The 25,890-nt window shown below is 38.4% G+C and overlaps 1 protein-coding gene across 4 annotated transcripts in view; it reads left to right on the top strand.

The window, feature by feature from the left end:
• The window catches only part of pde4ba (phosphodiesterase 4B, cAMP-specific a), a 234,395-nt gene that overhangs the window by 152,280 nt on the left and 56,225 nt on the right, over nucleotides 1–25,890 (top strand). For all 4 annotated transcript variants that reach the window (XM_061738743.1, XM_061738744.1, XM_061738745.1 and 1 more), the window contains 4 exons: nucleotides 10,898–11,092; nucleotides 13,437–13,473; nucleotides 14,053–14,123; nucleotides 15,774–15,826. In XM_061738743.1, coding sequence (XP_061594727.1) covers nucleotides 10,898–11,092; nucleotides 13,437–13,473; nucleotides 14,053–14,123; nucleotides 15,774–15,826 — 356 coding nt within the window. The remainder of the gene's footprint in view (nucleotides 1–10,897; nucleotides 11,093–13,436; nucleotides 13,474–14,052; nucleotides 14,124–15,773; nucleotides 15,827–25,890) is intronic.

The raw sequence follows: 25,890 nt of genomic DNA, 5'->3' as shown, positions 1-25,890 counted from the left end.
GTCTCACTTCAGTCACCCAAACGTACGCACACCCAGACACGGCATCGGCCCGCAGACCCGTCCTTTCATCATCACCGCTGTCATCGCGCCCGTGACCAGCACTGTTTGGTGTGTCCTCATGTGGCATGAGGGCCGTTGGTTTACACTGCAGATTACTCTGAATGGGAGCATCTGCTGGACTGCGTTGTACCTAAACGTGCATGTATAATGACTCTGCATAAGCTATAATTACATTTGTGGCCTAATTTCTATTAATAAGTCCTGTATCTAGTTGAGCTCGTGAGTCTTCTCCTCCTTAGTTTTAGCAGCACAAGAGTCGTGGTTGTGTGAGATCTTAGTTTCACTTCTATGACCTCAAGCCTGGAACCAGCTGTGGTTCTGGCTGGTTTTCAGGTGGCACATCTGTGTATCAGTGATTAAAAGGAATAGATTTGAACTATTTTAACTTCAGACTTCTTACAACAACTGCTCCAAACAGGGACATTTCTGTCTAAACTCCTTGTTCATCTTGATAATTTAATATTTAACTAAATATGTGAGATTGGAGGATTATATTTGTGTATCAGAGCTTTGCTCTTTATTATTTTTTCCCCGTTGATAAATCAGCAACATATCAGATTTATCAATGTTGAACTTTATATAGTAATACAGTATAAAAGATAACTTTATAGGAGTTGCTATATTAATTAATGTACTGTTAATTAAACATTGATAATATAGTGACCATATTATATAATAATGCTTTTAGATTAACATTTTTCTTCTAAAACCTATAGCTTTTGCTATTGTGTTTTGCATGAAGACTTTGACTTTTGTCTACATACTTTTTACAAAATCAAACAATATAAATATTCAAGATGGTACTGCGATCGGGATTACATCTCTGACCAGTTTTCAGTCTTTAAAAAGATTAAATAGAAAACAACTGGAGCTTTTCGGGGCTCTTGGAGACGTTTAACCTTCCATCCAAAATGCTTTTTTACCTCAAATTCTCAGGCTTGTGAGATTCCCAGATGATTTTAGAGTGCCTATCATTTAATTTTCTAGAGTGAATGGCCATGATATTATTAAGAAACGTCGTGATTGAAAGTTATACTAGACGTGGGCAGCTTTAAAGGGTTTAATTGTTTGACCAAATGAATGGTGTGCTTGCTCTTCCACATTTTATTTTACTTTGAGTTGAACTTCAGGACCGTAGCGTTGTGAATTGCCCGCGTCAGCATGTGCATCTTTAGGTCCTCTTGCGTAACTAACCTGTTTTTGCATAATTTTTGCTGCAGATTTATAGAAGAAAAGTCTGACTGACATCTTTGAACGATGAAACGTACTTTCTATTTTTGCCACGGCTGCAGGGATCACTCAGTCAGCTCATTAGTCCTTTTTAGGGTATTTCAGAGCTTTGGCATGTTTCACTGAGCCATCCTGAGTGTGAGTCTCTCTGCTGCTTCTTCAGTGCCAAATATTTGCAATGGTGGCAGGTTCTGCTAATATTGTAGTAACGGATGTGTTCAGACTTCATGATAGTAACTACCCAGGGTGCAACCTGGTCTTTCCCCCAACGAGAGCTGGGATGGGCTTCAGCAGACCCCTCTGAGCCTAAATACAAATAAGTGGGTCTAAGTAGCTCTATTATTGGATGGTGAGGATAGTAACCTTTGGTCAAGAACCAAATTAATGTAGATCAAAGTCATTTGAAATGGAATCCTAATGTGTTTGCAGCAAATGGCACGTGATGTAATTGACTTATGTTCAACTACTGTAAATTGTTATTTAAGGCCTGTTAAGACTCAAAAGTGCCATTCCACTTAAGTGATGGTGTGGATACAGTCCCCACAGACAAACCAGGGTAATTTGGCTTTGTATGTACAGAAAGTGTATAAAAAGGGCTTTTGGTACTATCATCTCCCTCTGGTTGCTGCCACCTCATGGTAAATGCCTTACAGTGGACCAGCGGTGCTGTCAGTAGACGCAGTCAGGAGTTCATGGCCTCTACTTCCACAGAACTGGATCAGTACACAGATGTTTATGACAGAATAGCCAAGTGTGAGAAGCATAGGCCTCGGTAGGACTCTAGAGTAACCAGAGAGGCTCTTGGAAGAATGATTTGATTTTGATTTGATTTGAAAATTTTATTTCGAACATGCATGATAAAAAAAGAGTACAAAGGAGTAAAAAAACAGAATACAAATATATATATATATATATATATATATATATATATATATAATGCCAAGCATTTAGTTGTGCTACTATGTATGTATGTACTAATAGAAGTAATTATAATGCATAGTATTAATTACATTATCATTACTTTACTATAGTACGACAATATAATAGAGAACGATAGACAGCAATGGTATAACAATATATTTGAATAACTATATAAGAGTAGATATGTTATATATACACTGGTTCATATATTTACCTCCAATTACATCCATAAAAATTACTATAAATCTATATTTCGACATATCTACATATAACTATAAATCAATATATATTAATAGAGATATAGATATACAAATACTGTACGTATAATACAACTTAATATATCCATTTACATACCTACATATAACATATCTATATTCATAATATACATCTATATCTACATATATAAAAAAATGTACATATCTACATGTTTATTCGCATCTGTATTTTTAAAAGAATGTTTCTTTGTATCTTTTTTTAAATTGTGATATGTTTTGACTTTGTTTTAGCTCCATGCTCAGGCTGTTCCACAGTTTCACTCCGCAGGTCGACATACAGAAGCTCTTCAGTGTTTGTGCGTCTGTTGAGAACTTTAAAATGAAACTGACCCCTAAGGTTGTAGCCTCCCTCTCTTTCGGAAAATATCCCCTGTATATGTCCCGGTAATGAATTATTCTTTGCTTTGAACATTAGTATCTATGTATCGTTGATATTTCAAGTGTTTTCAGCAGTGCGTTTTAGCAGGACGGGGTAATTGTAATGTCTTGAGGCCAATCTCATTAGTCAGGTTTCCTTTGGAAGCGTAGCCATAGGAAAAACCGGAGGTGTTTCCATAGCACCTCTGTTTACACAGCGCGCCAGACAAATGGCCTCTGCTTGGCAGGTCCATAACACACGGGAAGGAAGAGATAATTTCAAAGAATACGAACGCTTTCTCTCCCTGACTGTGAGACTTTGAGGCTCTTATTCTTTACAAAGCACCGTCTGTCTGTCTCCCTGTTCATTATGAGTCAGCTTTTTCTTAATTTGTGCTTTTTTTTAATGGCAACTTTAGGTTTAGGAAAGCAAAACTTCTTTCCACAAACAGCAATCCCTCTTGCCTCTTGCCACATGTCTATGCGAAAGCGCGCAACATTTTTCATCTGTTTGTCGTAGAATCAAGATTTCAGTTATTAACCAAAACACGTGCTGGAACAGAAGCAGAAACCTTTCGACACAAAACTCTTAACGCTGTGACACGTTACTGGCAAAATATGAGCAGAAACAGCAGCGCTGTCATGTTCCAGAAGAATTGTCTTAAAAATGTTTAAGATCATGGAGGTGAAATCATAGTTGTTTAACATTGTGGGTTTTTGTCAGACTTTAAAAATGTTTGTATTAGTCCTGCCATAAGCTGAGAAATAAAAGCCCTACTGGGCTTTTAAATAAGTGAGTATTTGCTGACAAGTTCACTTCCTCACCTTGAACTTAGATGATATGTTGGCGTCGCAGTCTCATCTTTGCCGACATAGTTATTTATATCTATAAATGGATTCATATATAATCATAGCATACTGCTGCTGAAACCTTTTCAGACAAGTTTAAGTAATTTAACTTGGGTTGTTTTATTTATTTAAAATCATAGCATTCAAAGACAAGGAAATAGAGTGACTTTTATAGGTAACAGTAATCCACTGTCACACAAACGTTTTGAAATAAAATAACTTTCATTTTAAAGGTGAAGTTGTAAGCCATGAACATAAAAAAAATAACTTCTCATTCAAACAAACTTTTGGTCTGTATATATATACAGTATATATATATATATATATATATATATATATATATATATATATATATATATATATATATATATATATATATATATATATATATATATATATATATATACACTGATACCAGTAATAAAAACATTTCACGGATTTGATTAAACAAAACTGGCTTTCACAAAAGCTAATTTATACATTTTTATTTACTTAAATTTAGTTGTAAAGTACGTAGTTGTACATACCGATATATGATGTTTTAATAAAAACCAGAGGCAGTTAGCCAGGCTTCCCCGCCCCTTATTCAGGAAAAAGTGTATTAATTGTAAAACTTATGTTAAGTCTGTGACAGACCCTTAAAAAAAGAGTTTTAACTTACTTTATTTATTTATTTAAAAAAAATAATAATTTGAGATCATATTGATTGTACTAATTAATTGTTATTTTATTTATTTTATTTTATTTTTTAAAGATTTTTTTGTGCCTCTAGTGGCCCTTTATTCAAGTTGCAGACAGAAAGAGGGTAGAAAGAGAGAATGGGGATGACATGCAGCAAAGGCCGGGATTCAAACCTGCGACCGCTGCAGGAGGACGGTAGCCTCAGTACATGAGCTGCTCGCTTTACCCACTGTGCCACTGAGTGACTCATTAATTGTTATTTTTGCTCAGCTGGTCAAATTAAAAGGTAGGGTAAGCGATATTTGGCTGCTGTAGTGCCTCTTGAAACAAATCATCAACCAAACACGTAGAACTCACTCCTTTTCTGAGAAAACGCAGCCCATCATAAACTCAACGATCCGCAACGCTTCCTCTGCAGGTGGCTGGCTGGCCATAGCGGCTTCTGCAGTCAAAGTCCAAACTTTATAAAACAACCCGAGTCGACCAAAGTGCTGTACAACCAATGAATAAAAGACAACATAAGCACAAGTCGGTTTATGGAGCCAAAACTGTGTATGTTTTTATTACCATCATCATTAAATCATCTGGATTAGATTTGACCTCTAACAAGCAAAACTATTGGAATATTTGGCTGAAGTTTAGCTTACATCTGTCATATGTTGATGGAGATTCAGATCTGAGATGCTCTCGCCAGAATAACTCTACAATTGTATTTTTTTATCACCTGAGAAAATGTTGCCTCTCATTGTAGCTGTGGGAGTCTTCAGTCTGCCACTCATGTCTCCGCTCATCAGTCACACAGACCCAGCTGGATCATGGGAAAGGAATTTTGTCATCCTAGCAAATAAGTCTGGGGTCACAGGGGGCATTTCCTGATTGTTTTAGTGCAACATAATGCCAAAAATATGACTCGGTTCTTCTGTTACATGATGAATATCGTTAGTTACCGGGGATTTTCCAATCTGCTGCACCCGAGCACTTCTCTGAAGTATCGAGGAATTTTGGTGTGAAACGTTAACACGCAGGCAACGTGCAAGATCCACGACCTTCTGTAGATGAACATTGAGAAAAAAGTGTTGAAGGATGTGAATAGTTCCAGGGACAAATGTGCCGATCCACTGAACACCAGGGATGCCCCATCTCAAAGAAAAGTGATTTTGTTTTCTTCCCAAGGTATTTCTTTGTGTTAGTTTTTTTAAAAGGATGTTGTCGGGTATCTCGTCTTTGTCATTTTATGTAGATTAGTATGAAAACGAAAGGGTCTATTGTTTGTCTTTCAGCACTTACTCAAGGTAACAGCAGTCGGTGTAGTCGGAGTTCTCATTTTTGGAGTTTAAACATCTCACAGTTGACGCTCTGCAAATGGAGCTGCGATGAGAGTCGCTGAAAGCAAGAGTACAAGCTTCCCGACGGTCTCAAGTGGCCATTAAAAATAAGATATGTTTAGCTTTCTCCATGGTCTGTGATGTGCGTGGGTGTGTGTGTGTGTATGGGGGGGGTCGGGGATTGCCGGTGCCATCTAGGAATTGGATTCCTTTTCTTTTTTTTAAGTTCTGTTTTTACAAGAAAGTCAGCGAATCCATAAATGTTCATATTATTAGTTCAGATCGGCGCCCAGCTGCTCCGCCGTCTGTATGAGCTTATTAGGAGACTTATTTCTGAATAATATCCTAAAGGGTTATTTCATTTCTTCTGCAAAACTAAACGTTTAATCAAAAACCCTTTTTCTGTCCCTAGTTTCTCTGAGGATTCATAGTGTTCGACTGTTTTTCCACTTTTAATGTTTTATTCATCTGGAGTCCCCTGAATGTGTTGGAATGAGCCCTCAGGTGTCCATCGTTCAGTGGACGATGTACAGTAAGGTGCGGCTGCGTTGTTGTGCAAATGAGCGTAATTCTCATAAACGCTCGTACCTCCAGACTTTGAAGAAAGTGGCTGGAAACATCTCCTGCCGCCGTTGCAACAATAGTCAACAGAAGACAAACGCAGCTGATGATTATTTTCTGTCTTCTCTGTACACACATCACGCCATTTCCATTTCTTCATATGACAGTTAGCTTTGCCTTCCAGCTTCCTCAGTGGGTTGGAGCTGCATACTTACATACATACCTGCAGAGCTGCCGGCAGACGTTTGCAGCAGAATATACCGTTTAACATGCTGATTTGACGAAATAAAAGATGTCGTGTTTAGCCGATGCTGGGCTGTTAAGTGGTTTGTTAAGTGCAGAGGTGTCAAGTAACAAAGTACAAATACTTCGTTACCTTACTTAAGTAGAAATTTTGGTTATCTATACTTCACTGGAGTAATTATTTTTCAGACGACTTTTTATTTTTACTCCTTACATTTTCACGCAATTATCTGTACTTTTTACTCCTTACATTTTAAAAACAGCCTCGTTACTCTATTTCATTTCGGCCTTTAAAAAAAACTATCCAGTTAAATTGCTTCATCCGGATAGAGTGAATTTGATTGTGGTTGAATGAGAAGTATAAACATAATACCATTCCGACACCCTATTGGTTTGTACGCGTCTGCTCTCTGAAACACATGTTAATGCTCAATAGTACACATATATGGTTCTTTAATATGTTTGCATTATACTAAGATGCATTCATTTTCAATGTCTTTTGTCCTTAATGGCTTTTTTCCCCCTTACATTACTTTTACTTTTATACTTTAAGTAGTTTTGAAACCAGTACTTTTATACTTTTACTTGAGTAAAAAACTTGAGTTGATAATTCAACTTCTACAGGAGTATTTTTAAACTCTATTATCTATACTTCTACCTGAGTAATGAATGTGAATACTTTTGACACCTCTGGTTAAGTGCGGTAGCGTGACGATTACGAGCGAGGAAGTGAGAACAGCTTGCCTTTGGCTGAGCCGACTGTCAATCAATCATGTTAGAAATGTATGATTTACCTAAGATGATTAACTTTAGCAACAACACTTTTTTTCTCTTTATAACTGCAGCTGAAGCTTCTGCTCTCTGATAATATAACAATATTTCCTTCAGCTTCCATCCGTCGCTGCTTTGTTTATCATGATGCAGCATCCTTGTCGGCTTCATATAAATTAGCATGTTGTAAAGACAGACTCATTTTATGAGTTTGCTTTACAGTGCAGCGTCTCATACAGCCGTCATGGCGTTGTGTCAAGTACAGAGAAAGATCACGTTTCTAATGTCCCAAAGTACGTGTCTGTTACCAATGAAATAAGTCCATTTTGCAAAAATTCCCATGTATTCTAAGTTTTTAGTCACTTGAAGTGTTTTTTGGGTTTTTTTTCTGGCATTTCAGAAAAAAGGATATATTCCTTTGTTTATTTTTAGTAAAAGTGCAATGGAAACTTATTTCTGGCGTCCGCAGGTCACGTGACCTGTCACATTAGAGACCGGCTCCCTTGGGCTGCATGTAGCTGGTTCCACTGAAGCGCAGCAGCGTGCCGGGCTGCAGGGGCTTGTCACACAGGGTTTCTCAGGAACAACAGTCCTCCACCAAAAGTGTGCCACATTTTTACAAAATGCCCGCAGCTCAATAATGTAGAGAGCAATCTGTTGGTTGGGCTTTACGATGTGTGCTGGCTCTCGGAGGAGGAAGAAAAATGTCCGGGGAAAGCAGTTAGCGGCACACTCGAGTTCCTGTCCATGCTTAAAACTCACAAAGACTCTTTCATGGACATCTCTCATTTATTATGCATCTGTCACTCGGCCTGTGGCCGCCGCATCATGTGAGGGGAGGTTTTCCTGCATGTGGAAAAAAACCAATTACAAACCCACTAAACAAGTTTACCTGGTTGTCCATTAGCCATTAGTTATTGGTGAGTTTTGTGATAGACATTTAAACATTACATTTACTTCACAAAAAATGCTTACTTGTGAGTGAATTTAAAAATGAATATTAGTTACTGTATATTCGATATATAAGTTTAAGGTTGTGCAGTGTTAAGAGGCATAGACTATTTGCATGTCTTGTTTTGTCATTATTTGAGACAGTGTCTGAATGACTGAACGTCGTCGCTTTAACAAAATGAAGAATCTTTTAATGTTTCTTATCTCCAAAAAAAGAATAGCCATCAAGACGCCTCTCCTTCCGTTGAAGAGAGACATCTTAACACCTCTACCTCAGTGTGATTTCCTGACACGACTCACATTAGTTGAGGTTTTAGTCAGCACAGTACGGCGACAGCAGAAAACAGAATAATACGTACTTACCACGTAATAAGTGGTAATTAATTCATGCTACATTTATGTCTTTTAAACTTGTATCTGTTCAGTCAACATGCAACGTGTTATGCCCACGCTATATTAAAGCTAAATGGCTCTAAATAGTGCTTCTAATAAGAGACAGTGTGTTTGTAATTTAGATTTTTAAACTGCTCTATCTTTCATCTCAAGACAGTGCATTCAGAAGAAGAAGAAAAGAAATTCTTTCGGAGAAGATTGACTGAGGGGTTGTGCATTTAACTGAAAGCCTCTTTAGTACAAACAGGTCTCGGAGGCATTTCCTGCCCTGGTGAAAATGCCATCCTTTTGAGCTCCCTTTGTTCTCCGTATTAATTGTAACCAATAAAGTAAAAGCTTCCAATCCTGGGTGGAAAATGATGGAAGAGTAGGCCGTCGTGACATGTGTTTGCAGTTTTGTCTGCCCTGGATCCAGACTTGGTCGCCTCTTAACGTGATCGCAGCACAGAGCGCTGGGTTGGCCTGAGGGCGAAGCAGCCAAGCGGTCACTGCGCGCTGTGAAGTGCAGGCATGAGTTTCTACGCACCCATGTTGATCTGACCGCACAAAATTGAATTAAGCACTTATATTGTCTTGTGTCGGGAGCTTCCTGTTTTCCTTCCTACTGTTGTAGTAGTCCAGTAGTCCCGTATGACTCTTGGGCCCAGATGGCCATCTATGATGTAAATAAAAGCTCTCATCCTTCCTCCCACGTCAATGTCCCACAAATGATCAGAAGATGTCAGGAGTTGACATGAGGACAAGCATAACATCTAATATTTTGATGAAAAACCATGAGGATTTAAACATTCATCAACTCTCCTTTCATGTTGGAGTTTATAGTGTAACCAGCCGCCTTTCTGCTGGTCTGTTTACAATACAAAAGCTGCACGGGAACTAAGTCATTAAAAACTCACAAACTCCAACTACAGCGGAAAAAGAGAAGGCGGTAAATGTCAAACGCCTCACATGCTGTTTTTTTGTAAAGTATCTGCGAAGAAACGGAGCCGGAAAAGACGGCGAGTCGACAAGATGCTGTTGACTCTCCACCTCGTCCTTCTTGGCGACGCTTCCGAATCTCATCCCTTCACTGTCCTCGTCGATAACTGTACGGTCGTCGTGTTTACTAAGTCTCATCTGTGAATGGACACTGCGCTCCTTAACGTGTCAGCGTGACCTTTCAGGGTCAGTCTCGTCGAGCGTTTCAGCAAATGTGCATGTGTTGGGGGCAGAGGTGGGTAGAGTAGCCAAAAATTGTACTCAAGTAAAAGTACTGTTACTTCAGAATAATATGACTCAAGTAGAAGTAAAAAGTAGTCATCCAAATAATTACTTGAGTAAAAGTAATAAAGTACTCGGTGAAAAAACTACTCAAGTACTGAGTAACTGTTGAGTAACGTCTGATCATTTTTTTTAACACAACCATTCAAACAGACAAAAGTACAAAATAATCATCTTCAGGCAAATTAGATCAATAAAACAATAAAATAAATTAAAATGAATAAAAAAATTAGCTTAAATTAAAATAATTTTAAAGTAAATTCAAGTATTTTAATACATAATAAAAGAAATAAAATAATAACAGAATAAAAAATAAATTAAGCACAAGTAGCACAACATTTCAAGCCTTTGTACTTTTCTTTTTTAACAAGGCAGAACTAGAACAAGCCCATGAACTCATAGAAACTCTGTGTGTGTTTGAGTCTGTATAAATGTGACAAGACATGCAAAAACAAACATTTTTCCCAAAGAATCACCCAGTAATGTCATGAGATTGACGCGTACGCGGATTAAAACAAAAGTAACGAGCTCAACGTAGCCTAATGTAGCGGAGTAAGAGGAACAGTTTCTTCTTCACAAATCTACTCAAGTAAAAGTAAAACGTATAGTGATTCAAAACTACTCCTAAAAGTACAATATTTCCTAAAACTTACTCAAGTAAATGTAACGGAGTAAATGTAACTCGTTACTACCCACCTCTGGTTGGTGGGATGTGTGGAGGTGCAGGACATTAATCAAACCTACAGTGTCTTAATTGTGACCACATAGATGATCAGCTGAAATGGCAGGAAAGGACTGAGCTGCAGATTAAGTTTGGTTACTTTTGTCCATGTTTGGATATTTGGTCTGTGAGATGTTTGTAAGCTATGAGTCTACTAAGTTTTGAAGCTTTGCAACTTAAAATCTGCGATAGTATTTGAGGGGGACATCTTTGCACATCTCAATACTGATAAAAAGAAAAAAAAAGAAAAAACCAGAACAATAATAACCATTTAAAACGTTGTGTTTATCTGTTCCCAGTTTTGATGTGGAGAATGGGCCCTCAGCCAGCTGCAGCCCTCTGGACCCCCAGGCCTCCCCCGGCTCGGGTCTGGTCCTCCACACCAACTTCCCAGGACATAATCAGCGCCGGGAGTCCTTCCTCTATCGCTCTGACAGTGACTATGAGCTGTCCCCCAAGTCCATGTCACGAAACTCCTCCATCGCCTCTGAACTGTACGTAAATATTGATGATTTTCAATATTAATTTAGGAAGTTTCACAACATATGGTATTTAACATTTAGAAATTACAGCCGTTCAAGCATGGTACTTCCTTTCTAAAAGGCTTGTAGCACCCTATAATGTAATAATTTCCTGAAAATGTAATAACGCCTGAAAATGTAATAAAATTTGCACTTAACTTAATCGAAAATGTAATAAAACCCAATAATGTAATAACATAAAATGTAATAAAATAAAATAATAAAATATCCTGACGGATATTGTAATTACATTTTTACCGATAATGTAATACCTTATTACGTTATTGGCAATTTATTACATGGTACTCAAAGTCTGCAATTTAACCCAATAGTCATTCTTGTGTTTCAAATCCAGTGTATATTACATTCTTAGATGCTTAAAACACAAAATGTAGAACTCTGGACTGAAAATAAACATATATATTACATTATCTGTCAAGTATTACATTATCAGTTTTGGAAGAAAAAAAAAGACCTACCTGAAAATGTAATAAATTCCCAATAATGTAATAAGGTATTACATTATCGGTAAAAGTTTTATTACAATATCAGTCAGGATATTTTATTACAATATTTGTGAAGTTATTACATTTTCGATTGAGGTAAGTGCAAATTTTATTACATTTCAGGCGTTATTACATTTTCAGGAAATTATTACATTATAGGGTGCTACAAAGCTCAAAAGGTATCGGATATTTGACTGAAAGAAGGTTAATTGTCCGGGTTATAAAACACGATAAGCTTTATTTGTCACATGCACAGTTATACCTGGTACAATGGGCAGCAAAATGTGTTTTTTACCTGCAGCCAATAGCAAAAACACACCACAAATAATTAGAATATGTATCCCTAAACTATGCATATAGGTCCAGTCTGTTCTAGTTTCTTCAAGACAAATGAAGCAGATAAAAGTTAATCTTAGCTGTTGGTTGCTGGAGCTTCCCATTTGGGGTTCAAGGAAAAAACTGAAGTGCAAAAAAACATTTTTTAAATCTCAACTTAATTAAAAAGACTTAAAATGGCTATGATTCCCAGGCGGTAAGTGCTATATTTTTGTGAAACCCCTTCAGTTAAAACTGACAGGTTATACTTTGATGTCATCTTGATCCACTGTGATGGTGAAACAAACCGTTGTCATCGTCCAAACACTCACAGACCTTACTGTCATCAGTGTGGTTCAGTCCAAAGCAACGGGATTTAATTTGAGTATAGATTTTGCTAGATTTTTAATACTTTAGTCTGTATTTTACTTCAAAGTCTGAAGTAAAACCATTCTCTCACGACACAGAAGAGTTATTACCCCGTGATAATGAAATGCAACAGAGTTGCAGAAGCTTCCCACTGAATAAACGGACTAGTATGTGGCGTTGATCGTGGAGAGAAGAAGCTGCTCCACAGCTGCATGGAGGTCAGCTGCGAGCAATGAAAGACAAAAATAAATAGAAACAGGATCCCGCTGCGCACATTAAAAGACTGAAGCTACTTCAGGAAGTAGAGTCTGTGCTCTGTCCCTTCATGGATGCAGTTTAATTATTGCATTCCCATCCCAGTCTCGTCCAGGTCGATCTCGTCCAGGTACATGTCCCCCTCGTCCCATCTGCCTGTTCCACTTCTGCTCTGTGATTCTTCGACTGTTGGTGAAGTTAGCGTCATCGTTTCAAACGTACACTTCATGATACAGCTCATCCCCTTCCAGCTGCAAACCAAAAAAAATTAAAAGGACAGGAAACAAAGCGTAGCAGTGTGTGGTAAACATTTTAATTTAAAGCAGTCATAGAGTGAGTACCTTGTGATGGGTTTAGGGAGTTTTCAGGAGTCCATCATCCTCACAGACTGTTTGACTCAGAATGCAACAAAACGAAAACAAACACAACTAATTTTTGAAATCCGGAGAGGAATAGTTGGGTATTTTCCTAAACTAACACAGACGGTCAGCTTAAACACTCCTGGTTTTGACCCAGAACCATCCAAGTCGTCTGCTTTCCATCCTCGGATGACTCCAGTTAATTAACAAGCATTTATGCTTCACTACCAATCAAAATATCTATTTTTATAATTCACTCCACCTACATGAATCAAGAAAAAATATATAAGAACAAGAAATATAGAGAAAAAGATATCATTATTTCTTCTCCTTCACAAACTGGACAATAACTATCTCTTGAGCATTAAGAGAAAACACTTTGAGCTAAGACAAAGAAATTGATGAAAATAGTCAGAATTCAGCGATGAGGTGATTTATTTGCGAACTGTTAGTTGCTGTGTGTGTCGTGTGTGAGTTTGTCTCTTAGCGTATTTCTTTGTTGTGTGTTTGCAGACATGGTGATGACCTGATCGTGACTCCCTTTGCTCAGGTAAACATCTCGTTGACCGTCTCTGAAAATGCTCCATTTTCTTATATTCGTCCCTTTTCATCCCCTTGTCTTACAGGACTGTCTCAAAGAATTAGAATATTGTGAGAAAGTCCTTTATTTTCTGTAATGAAAAAATGTCATACATTCTGGATTCATTACAAATCAACTGAAATATTGCAAGCCTTTTATTATTTTAATATTGCTGATCATGGCTTACAGCTAAAGAAAACTCAAATATCCTATCTCAAAAAATTTGAATATTCTGGGAATCTTAATCCTAAACTGTAAGCCATAATCAGCAATATTAAAATAATAAAAGGCTTGCAATATTTCAGTTGATTGGTAATGAATCCAGAATGTATGACATTTTTGTTTTTTTAATTGCATTACAGAAAATAAAGAACTTTATCACAATATTCAAATTTTCTGAGACAGTCCTGTATAAACAACAAAATGTCATAAAATGGGGAATTAGAGTCAATATGTAAATGTCTACAATGTAACAGAAAAAAACGTGTCTATAAGATTGTTTTGTCCTTTTTATAGGATAAAAATGATGATCTCTCTCTACGTTTTTAGGTGTTGGCGAGCCTTCGAAGTGTAAGGAATAACTTTACAGTACTGACCAATGTCCAGTGTGCCTCCAGCAAGTGAGTATCTCTGCATGAAGACAATAAAGCATTCCGTTTCTCTTTAGAACAAATCTTCCACATTCAGAAGGAAAACACTTCTGCAACATTCCGAGATTTAGGGGAAAAATGCTTGAAAATGTCTGTCTTTATTTTATTACAAGAAATGATAAGGATGTTTACAAGCTCTGCAATTCAACCCTCTGTCCACAAGATGGCAGTGTGGAGCTGTAAAGTAACTGTGGTGTGGTTGCGTGACGTCACAGCTGTCGCCACCTCCTGCAGCGGAGCAGCTGAGCTGCCCCAGCAGTCATGCGCACCTGCACATCACCTGTCTCCTGCAAAAACATGCACACCATCACAAACGGGTTTCAACATGCCACAGTGGCAATTTCATTAACAGTTAGAATAAATTAAATGCTATGCCATTTTCACAACGAAAAAGAAAAGAAGTTTACCCCCCTCTATTTCTATTTGTTCAGATAATTAACATGTTTCTGAAATATTCAGCTTGATTAAAATGCCCCTGTAATGGATTATTTCTTTGTAGTGAAGCAAAACAACTCGCACAATAACTGGCACAGACGAAATGCCTCATTGGTATGCATTTCTTGTCGGTTGCACCAGGGGTCTGGTGCCTCAGATCTGTGCTTTGCTCACAATAACGTGGCATTAAAGGAACTGAAAATGTCCCTAATTTCCACAAGGTGCATGAAAGCGACACAGTCTCTCAGAGTGAGAGCCGCAGCCGCCTCACACTGAATCACTCCTAGCAAATGTGGGTCTGCAGATCCAGATTTTCTGAAAATATGCATGTAGGCCACCTCTCTTTCTTGTCGTGCGTGCGTGGTGGCTTGTGCGTGTGTTTTTCAAGTTCTAAAGATGCTGACAGCAGTCTGCCTTTCCACACACTAACACCCAGCCTCTCTTATTGACAACCTGAAGAGCATCTGACCTACTTTCAGCTCTAAATCTCACAGAAAAACACAGAAGAGTGGAGACACTTAGATATGTGGAAAGACATAGACCTATATACAGTATTTTGGTTTATACTCAGGATTAAGGGTGTAATTTAATGCTACATGTCAGATGTTGCTTGTTTTAGGTGAATCTGAGTTATGGGTGGATGTTTTCGGCACACGATACAAAGACTTGACCAGGATTATAAACCACACTTGATGACACCTGATCTAGGACCCTGAGCACAACGTCTGCATGTTTGAGACGTTTCCCTCGTCCAGCAGACCTGATTTAAATGAATGGATACTCATCAAGGTCTGAATCAGGTGTTGGGACAGAGAAGCATCCAAAAGCAGCCCACAAGGACCTGCTAATGCTCGTGTTTTAATTAACTAATTAATCATCTCCAAAGAACCCCAAAGTAGCATCAGTGAAACCCAGTTAATAGCATCGTCAAAGCTATAGGAAGACAGAGTTACTGAGTGCTTATTGGTTTATCATTATTTTTAGAAATTAAAGGAAAGAGACAAACATGCTCTCATTTTTAAAAGATTTTCTCAAAGAATTCAAAAAACTGTTTATTTTATGCACTTCTTCTGGAGATAAAGAGTGGGGGTGTTTGTAATTCAGACAAAATCATATAAGACATGTAAAAAAAAGAAAAGAATAAGCTTTGTTTAACATTGTGATGTTGGTTTTCTTTCTGTCCAGGAGATCTCCTGCTGCAACAACTCAGCCTCCGATCACCAGAGTTTGTCTCCCAGGTAAGAAGATCACAGGAATGTCTCGCTACGTGTCTTTACCTCTGTCAAACTTATCCGGCTCATATCTGGCTCAGGCATTCATCCACAGTACCTCCCTTTTTCCTTGTTGCCATTCTTCTCTCCCTCTTCCCTTTGTCTTGTCCTTCTCTCATGAATTTGCCTACGTGACGGCTTTCTCTTTTTTTCTCCATCTGTCGGCGGTGCTTACATTGTACTCCAGACTACTTTGTCATCAAGCTCATTAACCTTGTTTAAACTCAATTAAAGCGGCAGTCCGGACAAACACCCGTGCACATGCAGCCTCACACACGGCGGGTTTCTGAACGGAGCTCGCTCCAAGATAACAGCCAGCCTCCCCTCCGTCCTTTATCATGTTTGATTTCAAGCAGCTGTGTGCGTGTGTGTGTGTGTGTGTGTGTGTGTGTGTGTGTGTGTGTGTGTGTGTGTGTGTGTGTGTGTGTGTGTGTGTGTGTGCGTGTGCGTGTGCGCGTGCGCGTGTGCGTGCTTCTGCAATATTTCATGTTTGAATGTACACGTCTAGACCAGTAACATAGGGTTCAAGGATGTGCTGTCAAGCACAGATGACTTTATGAGCAGCTTGGTGTGTGTGTGTGTGTGTGAGAATATTCCTTTGTGCAGTGCTGATACTTGAAGTGGTCCACTGGGTCTGCCAAGACCATTGCTGCTCAGAATCAGAAGACAGACATACATCCATAGTTTTTTTCTCAGTGTACTGTGTTCAAGGGGAGAAATATTTCTTCAACATTTAAAACGTCCAATAATATGAACAAAAATTAACAGCATATTAGTGAATAAAAAACAGCAGTCAGACTTAATATTAACGCTGTTTATGAACGGATGCATGGTGAAGTGAGTGAGAAAGTAACCAACCAGCTCTGGGCCACACCATCATGTAATACCACTCTTCACCTGAAGATGGCGTGGATCGTCACTCTAGTATACTTTCTGCTCTCAGAAACATCGTCAGCAGAGGAAGAAATAAAGAGACAAAGAGAGTACAATTTTCTTTAATATAGCCTGATTCATAATCTTTGTTACTCAACTTGTGTGTGGACATTTTTTTTTATCAAAGATTACCAAAATATGGAAAATCTTGTTAAAGAGCTATAACAGAGCTGGATACATAAGCACGTACTGTACAGTATTCAACATTTGAAGTGGTCAAAACATTTCATATCAAAGTTGTAAGTATGTTGCTGATCCACTTCAAATGCTGACATCGGAATAACAAATTAAAAAGAATATTATACTTAAATTCCCAAGTCAAGTCAAGGGTTTATTATTATTAATTTAATTATTTATGTACTTTTAGACACCTGATTCGTAGCAGAACAAAACAAAAAGTAAGGAACTTGTTCACTCTATAGGCCTAACTCTTGGGACTGTACATTGGTGATTAAAAAAAACAAACCAAAAAACCTTTTCATCACCTAAAAAAAAAAAGTTTTAAATGTAGCTTTTAAATTGAACTCAAATTCAGTTCAGGTTATTTATATAGCGCCGCTTTGGGATAAAAGTCATCCCGGGGCACAGAAGCAAGTCCAACACAGGCCAAAGCAAACAAGTTAAATACAAGCCAAATGAAATCATTCTAATTTTGACTCTAACTCAGTTAAAGTGTAATTATTGTTACATGCCATTTTTTATCCAGTCTTAGTGGCCTACATCAGGACTTTAATCTTCGTGTTACAGCAGCACCGATCACCTCAAATTAGATCAATAAATGTATTTAAACGAAATGTTTTCTTTTCAAAAAAGTAATAACACTGGAGGGGAGTCTAAAGATGTCTGTTGTCTAAACGGGAGCGAAAGGCCAGGTTTTTCCTCCATGTGTGACACATGTGCTTTGTGTTGAGAGAAAAAAACCCACATTTACTCTAAGAAGAAATGTGATAATGCAACGAATGATGGAGTGTTTGATTTCACACCTTGGGGCTGCTGTTCCAACTAACTAACTAACATTAAAAACATCAACAGAAAACATGTTGTGAGATGAGCATCTCCGAAACCGAGAAGAGGTTTAAGCAACAAACCACTGACATGTTTTAGATGAAACCAACTCGGCCAGATAGGACTTCAAAGCGCCTGGTGAAAATGAAGCCGCCACATTAGAAGTAAAGTCAGGACAACTAAGGCCACGTTTATACATAGTTGGGTATTTACAAAAACGGATATTTCCCCCTCTTCATTTTGAAAAATGCCATAATTTACACGAACCCGCATAAATACGCTGTTAAGGTGCTATGAGCATCCAAACCTACAGGCGGCAGTGTAACGAGAAGATAAAGTCATGCTAGCCAATCGGAATCCTGGAAAAAAACGTCAACAAATTACACGTGTAACTTCCAGTTACTTCCAAGATGAACGAGAGTCTTTCGTTTGGAGTGACAGAGACGTGGAGTTACTTTTAAGTGTGACTTTAGAATATAAAACTAAAATAAAAATATATTGACCGTGGCCAAACAAATTGTAAACACAGGTCGCACACATGACGCTGGTGACGTTTCTGTTGCATAATGTGACGTTCTGAAGCCTAAATCTCCGTTTCCCTCCGTTTACAAGCAAACGTGAAAACTGAGTTTTTGCAAATCTCCACTTTGGCCGGAGTTTTCAGAAATTATCATTTTTGGTGACTTTGAGCTTCGTTTTCGTGTAAACGAACGGCCAAAAAAGCATGAAAACGCCACAGTTTTTGCTACGTGTAAACAGGGCCTAACTTTACTCCCTGCTTTCTCATTTTTTGTTTACAGGTATTGAGTATTTGGCTGGTCCTTTAACATCTATACTGTATACATCTATCTATATTAGACTTCTGCTTATATGCAGTCTGTTAAACTAGTTTTATTTTTGACATATGCATTTTTTTTTTACTTTTTTGTAGTTCATTTCCAACCTACACAGTTATTTAAAGCTAATTAGCAATGTTTATATAGTGTATTTAACCGTGCCATATGTTTAGGCGTCACTTCATCCCTCAGAAGTGTATATTTGAATGAACTGTGGTATTTTATAGTTTTTGAGCTTGAAATCTTGTATTTTCAGACTGATGAGACGTCTCATTTAAGTGAGTGTTTCTCCTGGCTTACAGTATATGCATCAGTGTGTGTGCGTGCGTGTGTGTGTGTGTGTGTGTAGTGTGAGGAGGTGTTCCTGTGGCTCTGATTGACGTCATAATGCCTCTGTGTGGTTTCTGTTGACTTCCTGTCAAAGCAGATGGACTGAGTTTTCACTTCCTCCTTCACAACCGCAGCTCATCAGGTGCTCTGAGTTTGTGTAAGTGTGCATGAGTGTGCATGTGTGCGTTGGAGAAACTGTGTGGACGTATGCTTGCCTCATGAAGCATGTCCAGAATTTGCATTGGGACCCTTGATGAGGGTCTTTACCCAACCAGCTCAGCAGGATATCGGCTTTATTCCTTTGCAAGTTGTGCAGCAGCAACTTTTCAGTCGCACTTTCTTTTTTCAACCTTTTTTCTTTTTCTTTTCATGCACATCTCTTCTGCTTAATGTTTTATGTTATTTTGTGGTATTTTTAGGCTTTAAAGGATCTTTAAATAATGAGAAACACATTTATCTAGCTATATGTATTTACAACTTAAAATGCCAAAACATCACTTACAGACAGCTCCATCCTCATCTTTTACCTTTTAAATTTTTTACTAAAACATAAGTTAGACAAGGTACGGTTGCATTTGACTCATCTTTACTCTAAACATGAACGTTCAGCTGGTTCCTTTAAGATTAGAAGAGTACATTTAACTTTTGTTCACAACAAAAAATCCCATCCTGTTTTGATTTAATTCATTTTTAAAGCTCAAAATGTACACTAAATGGTTATTGATCTCTCCAATAACAATAAATATATATTTTAAAGAATATTTTCTTGTTTCTTCCACCCTACCCATTTATTCATTCAGTACCATTATTGATATAATCTGCGACCAGACCACTGCAACACGAAATCCTTTAAAAATGGGTGGATGGATGGGAGGCAGGGAGGCCCAAGCTTCCTCTAGAGCCCTGATGTTGCTCAGTTTAAGACAGTTTAGGTTTACACCTGTGATATTTTTACTCACCTTCACAAAACCAATCACTTGTTTCTTATTTCTGAGGGATTTACCAGGGTTTGTGGACTGATACAGTTTAACAGAAGTTTAACAGACAGTTGGTTGACCAGGACAGCAATGTGACGTTGGTTATGTTGGCTTCAGCACTCATGCGCAAATCTTGTATTTATTTATTTATTTATTTATTTGTTTTCTGTTTTATAATATCCGACATTGGCTGAACAAAAACCCATACCTATTGATCCCAAGATAAATGAAAAAAATGAAACCACACGATGTTCATAATAAAACGATTTAACAAGCAGTAGTTGGTATTTACTGTATGCAAGTGGGACAGTCACTTACAGATGTTACTCAGCATTCCAGTATCTTAAAAGAACTGGAAAATACATATGACATTAATACATGTATAGGGGTAAGGCTTCTGCATAGCGTAGCGTGTATACTAACTTCTCATTGCAGCAACTTTTGTTTTTACAAAATGATTTTTGGGAGCTCCAGAGCAGTACCAAACACAGAGTTGGCTCTATTTACCTTTTTATTCTTCTTTTAAACAAGAAGCAAGCAATTATTAAATGTATTGTTAAATATCATTTTAATATAACTGAATGTGCAGTACCATTTTTGCATGTTTTTATGCATAATGCATTTAAAAAGATGCCTCCAGGATTCTATAGATGCAGGATTTCATGGACTCTCCGGGCAGGTAGTCTTTCTGTCAGCTGCTTGCAGGTTTGTTGAATAAAACTTGGTCTCATTGTGTTCCCATGATCTGAGCTCACATCCTCGCTGCACACGGTCCACATTCATGCAGACGCACAAACATCTGCGGTGCAGCAACATCATCCTTCAACCACCATCCTCCTACTGTCTAATTCATATCTAGGTCTCTCTTTTTTTCATGTTTCCTTTTCATTTCATTCATCTGTTTCGTTCTTTCTCTGCGGGAGGGGGCAGGAAATATGAGGCAGGAAGAGAGTATCAGATTGTTCCTGTTTTGCTGTCTCTGAACTGTTGTAAGTTGACGGAAGCCAGGAGGAACTGTGTGGAGATGAGGTGTGTGTGTGTGTGTGTGTGCGCGTGTGTGTGTCAGACCGCTGGAGAAAAATAGGATGCGGTGAGACAAAAGCCTATTATGTGTGCCCACACACTGCACAAACACGCTCATGCTGACACAATGATATAATACACGAATAACTACACTGCAGCACATGCAGGTGACCCTCCCTCACCTTCTCTCAGGGCAGCAAAATTAATCAAGTTAATTATTTACGACGAAACTGAATGACTGGCGTATTTCAAATGCCTCCTCTGGAAAGAAATCAAATAAATCTCCTCAGTCCTGAGTTAAAACATGCACTCTGCTGGCAGCATTTCTTACTGATTTGTCTGCATTTATACACTGCATACTACCTTTAATGTGCTTAGCCTTTGAGGTCTTGGATAAATGCTCTTATTAAATGTAACTTATAATATAACTATATCTACGAATTAAAAAGAAAAACGTTTTGGTATTTTTTATGACCTGACGTCTTTGATCGGGGGAAACGGATGAAAATGCCAGCAGACCGTAGGACATGTGAGGAAATCATGAGAAAAGTTTACATAAGATCAAACAGAAAGAAACTAGTGGGTGTGTTTTTGAGTTGGATGAATAAATCTGAGGTTGAAACTCTTTTTTTTTTTCTTCTTCTTCTTTGTGTGTGAGTAAATCCCATCCTGGGTTAAAGCTGTTGAGGACGACAGTCGCCGTGTGACTCAGGCATTTCCTTGATTCCTGTTATGTCTGCCGGCTCTATTACTATGTCTGGACTGATTACAGCTGCTGACTGGCTACACGGCTTCAGACTGGATCGTAGGTCTGGTGGACGGAAAGACAGTGTCAGGCTTGTTCCATTGTTGTTGAGTCGTGGCGTTGGTTTGTCTCTTCCCTGAGGTTCGGGAGTGTGCCTGATTAGATGTGCCATTTGGCTTTCTTTAAATGACTTTTGTTAAGTTAAAAAGTGAATAGATAGATTTAAAGCTTGTGTTCTCCCTGAACCTGCCTTCATGCCTTCAATCTTCGAGTCAAAACACACATGTACACTTTTAAACCTCAATAAAGGTGGAATAAAGCATTTCTTATTTACCTCCGCTTATAAAATGATTGATCTTTAGATGAAAAGATGTTACAGAATAATAAAATAGTGACTAGACAGTGTAAATTGTATGGAGCTAGAACAGTCTCATAATCCGCAAATGCACACCCCGTTTCACAAATGCACAGGACAATTCACACGTGCGTAGGACAAGATATACAAATGTATTTTTGATGCACACACAAATATAACCTGATTTACAAACGTTTTTTTGTCTGTGAGCTGCGCTGGATTTGCGTGTGACTTTTGAGACTCCCCTGACGCCCCTCGATCCACAAATACGTTTTTTTTTTAACACGGAAGGATCTGCAACCAATCAGATATCTTCCTTTGTTTCAGCCAATCATATGAGCGCACCCACGTGGGGGACGATTTACTCGTAAACCAATCAGATTAAAGGGGCGGATACACCTGCTGTTTGAACTGGCGCCGTTCGCTTAGAAAAGTGATTAATATTTCGGATTGGTGGAATAAAGATAAATAAGCAAGACAGCAACACGGGATGGAGAGGAGATCACTGCTCTGCTTTTCTTGTGATCTCCGTATCGGTAAGAATCGGTGTGTGCATTTGTGAAACTTGTCCTGTGCATTTGTGAAACGGTGTGTGCATTTGCGAATTATGAGACTGTTCTAGCTCCATAAAATTGTTCTTTTATTTTTGGAAATATGTTGTTTTTTTTTCTTTTGCAATAGTGCCTTATTGTACTGTTAAGAGTTTACTGCTGAGAGATTTAAGGAATTGACTACATTTATGTCATTTTATTGTCGTCATTTTCTTTTTATTCACATAAACACACACATGAACATGAACAACTCAGGGCCTGAAGAACACGGTTAACACCATAGAAGGACCTGGGCTCTGATCCTCTAAAGCAGTGTCTCCCAACCTGGGGTCCGGGCCCCCCCTGGGGGGGCGCCAGAGATCTCTGGGAGTGTGCGAAACTTTGTCTGCTTTGAAATTATGCAGTTGTAAAAATTATATTTGCGAATGAGTCATTCAAAAGACATTGTTAGGAATAATTTATGAATGTCTTTAATATTTTTTTGTGTTTTTTATACACTGGTGACAAACGCAGGAAATGATTTCATTCCTTATTATTATATCATTACTACTCCGACAGGTTGTTAAAGGAAAAATGTTAAAAAATGTTCGTCTCCTATTAAAAGAGACATTTTTCTGAAATATTTTTATGTCCTTTTATGTCCTTTTGTGCGTATTTTATACATTGGTGACATTGGAGAAAAACAAAGTCATATGTATACAGAGTAAACCAAAGAGAAATGTATCAAAAAAACATAATTAATGTTCATTTTTTCAATTAAAGACTATTTTGGTGCTAGTATGTACGGGTCGGGGGGCCTGGCTGGTCTTAGACACAAGTAGGGGGGGCTGCAAGGAAAAAAGTTGGGAACCACTGCCCTAAAGCCTGAGGTCAGGGTCGAACTGAATGGGTTCGTAACCTCTGCTTAGTTTGGTGTCGCATCTGAATCAGAATCTGAAAATGACAGAGAGGTTTAGATCAGCACAGTTCAGTGTTTTGTTGTCCTGAGGCCGCGTTACGCAACCAGGACCATCGGTGTATCGGGTCCCACCTCCAGCCTCATTCCATGCAGTGCTGAGTGGAAATATCCAGAGAGCATTAGGTTTGACAGCATAAGTGTGATCTAGAGTCTCACTGTCCCCGTTTTAAAGCAAACCGAAAGCACAATAATGTTGACGGGCCACATGTTAAGATTATCTGCAGGTTACATCGTGGTTCCTTCATGGCCTGGGATTTTCTCACCACTGTAATTTACTGGCATACGCGGCAGGAAAACTACAAGTTCTGTTTCTCACGAGATAACGGCGGAGATTACGTCGATAATCTGCAGTAGATCAGATCAGCATGTACACATCTCATAAACGATTTGTGACATGTGTCAGACTTAAGTTAAGATCATAAGTAACATCCATTTACATCAGTTTGATCCAACAGTTTTTTGTCTTCCCCCCTCTCTCTTTTTGCCCCCCTGTCATGTGCATCTGCTGTCAATGAAAGTTTTTTAAAAAATAGATGAATGAATAATAACATCTGTTCTGTTTCGACATGGAGGCTTTTGAGTACAGTAATAATAACAAAAAGGCACCATCATCGCCGCATTGTCACAAATGGGTTCATGGGTTCTTCTTGTTCTGAAAGCTTCCAGATAATAGATGTGGCAACAGACTGAGAGCAGTTGTCGGCTGCCATGGCAACAGTCAGAAAAACTCTCTTCCATCTCTACAGCGTTTAGCTGTGAGAATCCCACCAAGGTATGACCTGATATCCTGGTCATGTCGACCCCTGTGCTGAAATGCTGTCATACAGGATGTGCTGTATGTGAGCTGAATGAGTATTATACTCCACGGATCTCAGTGGCACCGTGTGTGTGTGTGTGTGTGTATGTGTCTGTTTTTCCATCTTTGCAGGTGCATTACAATGAGGCCAAAAGGAAAAGAAACACACAATCAAAGTAGCAGCTCCATGGCTGTATATTTAAATCGAAGTCAGGCTCAACAAGCTTGTACTTCGGATAAAAATCACTTGAATTGACTCTGAAATGCAACAGAGTTGACTCGTCCTCATCATTAGGCCTCCAGCGAGAATCTAAAAAGCTCCTCAAAGAATATAACTTCCAGTCAGAATAATGTCAAGGCAGTATGGAAAACTGAGGAGAAATTCTCCACATATATCTCCGCCTTTTGTTGCTCCCCCTCATTTTCTTTGTTTTGTGGAATGAGTTGATGTATTTCACTTTTAGAATTCACTTTATCTAAGATAGATAGGTAGATACTTTATTAATCCCGGAGGGAATTTAGGGCATCCAGTATCTGAAAAAAACATTTAACAGTAGACAACTGACTCACAACTCAGACATTCAGGCACACATACACAAATGACATACATTTAAGAAGACATATTCAGGGGGACTAGAGAAAGTGTAGCTTGAGTGAATATGTGGTGCCAGTTCACACAGAACATCACTGTAGTCCAATTGGATACAGTACAATTGAGTCCAATTACATTCCAACTCAATCCAGTTTGTTGCAGCTCGATTATATATATATTTTTAAGGAAAAAAACAGCCTGGGTAAAGAATTGGACAGTTTGCATCAGTCATCCTCCTGAGCACGACCCTGACCCGGCAGCAGAACCCTCCATCGCCTCGCCCTGTTGGGGGTTCAAGATCAGGAAAAAAAGAGATAACAGCAAACACAGACTGCGTTTACATGCACTCAATAACCCTTTTAAAACCCGAATATTGGCAATAACCCGAATTTGCACGGCCATGTAAACACCAATAACCCCTTTGAATAACCCCAATTTGCTCATATTCCGGTTTTTAAAAACCTGAATATGATCCCTGGGTTACTCCTTTTAAAACCCGAATATTCGGTCATGTAAACGCCAAACGGGATATCCCCATCAAACGGAACATGAATTTGTTTTCTGCGCATGCTCTGTTTGCAAGAAATCCTAGTCTTTTGAGTCCAGGAAGTTCTTATAAACATGGAGAAACGCAAAACCACGCCACACTTTTGGAGTGAGGAGGAGACTAATCACTTCATAAATGTAATGAAGGATATGAACATTTTGGCATTTGTAGACGGTAGAAAGTACCGGGATAGTGAGATTTACAAGAAGGTGAGCCAAAAGTTGTGCGAAGCAGCAAAACAGAAATGTTGAATGACTGAAATGTTGAAATGACTGAAATGTTGAATGACAGTGGGATTAAGCTTTCTGATAAGACCTTTGTTGCAAAAAGGGATGCATAGTGACAAGTTGAATTAAGTTTGCAAGGAAAAAACATGAAACGTC

This window comes from Cololabis saira, chromosome 13 (assembly GCF_033807715.1).
Source record: "Cololabis saira isolate AMF1-May2022 chromosome 13, fColSai1.1, whole genome shotgun sequence".
NCBI lineage: Eukaryota > Metazoa > Chordata > Actinopteri > Beloniformes > Belonidae > Cololabis > Cololabis saira.
The sequence above is the reverse complement of the archived record's forward strand: the minus strand, read 5'-3'. Positions and strand labels throughout refer to the sequence as shown.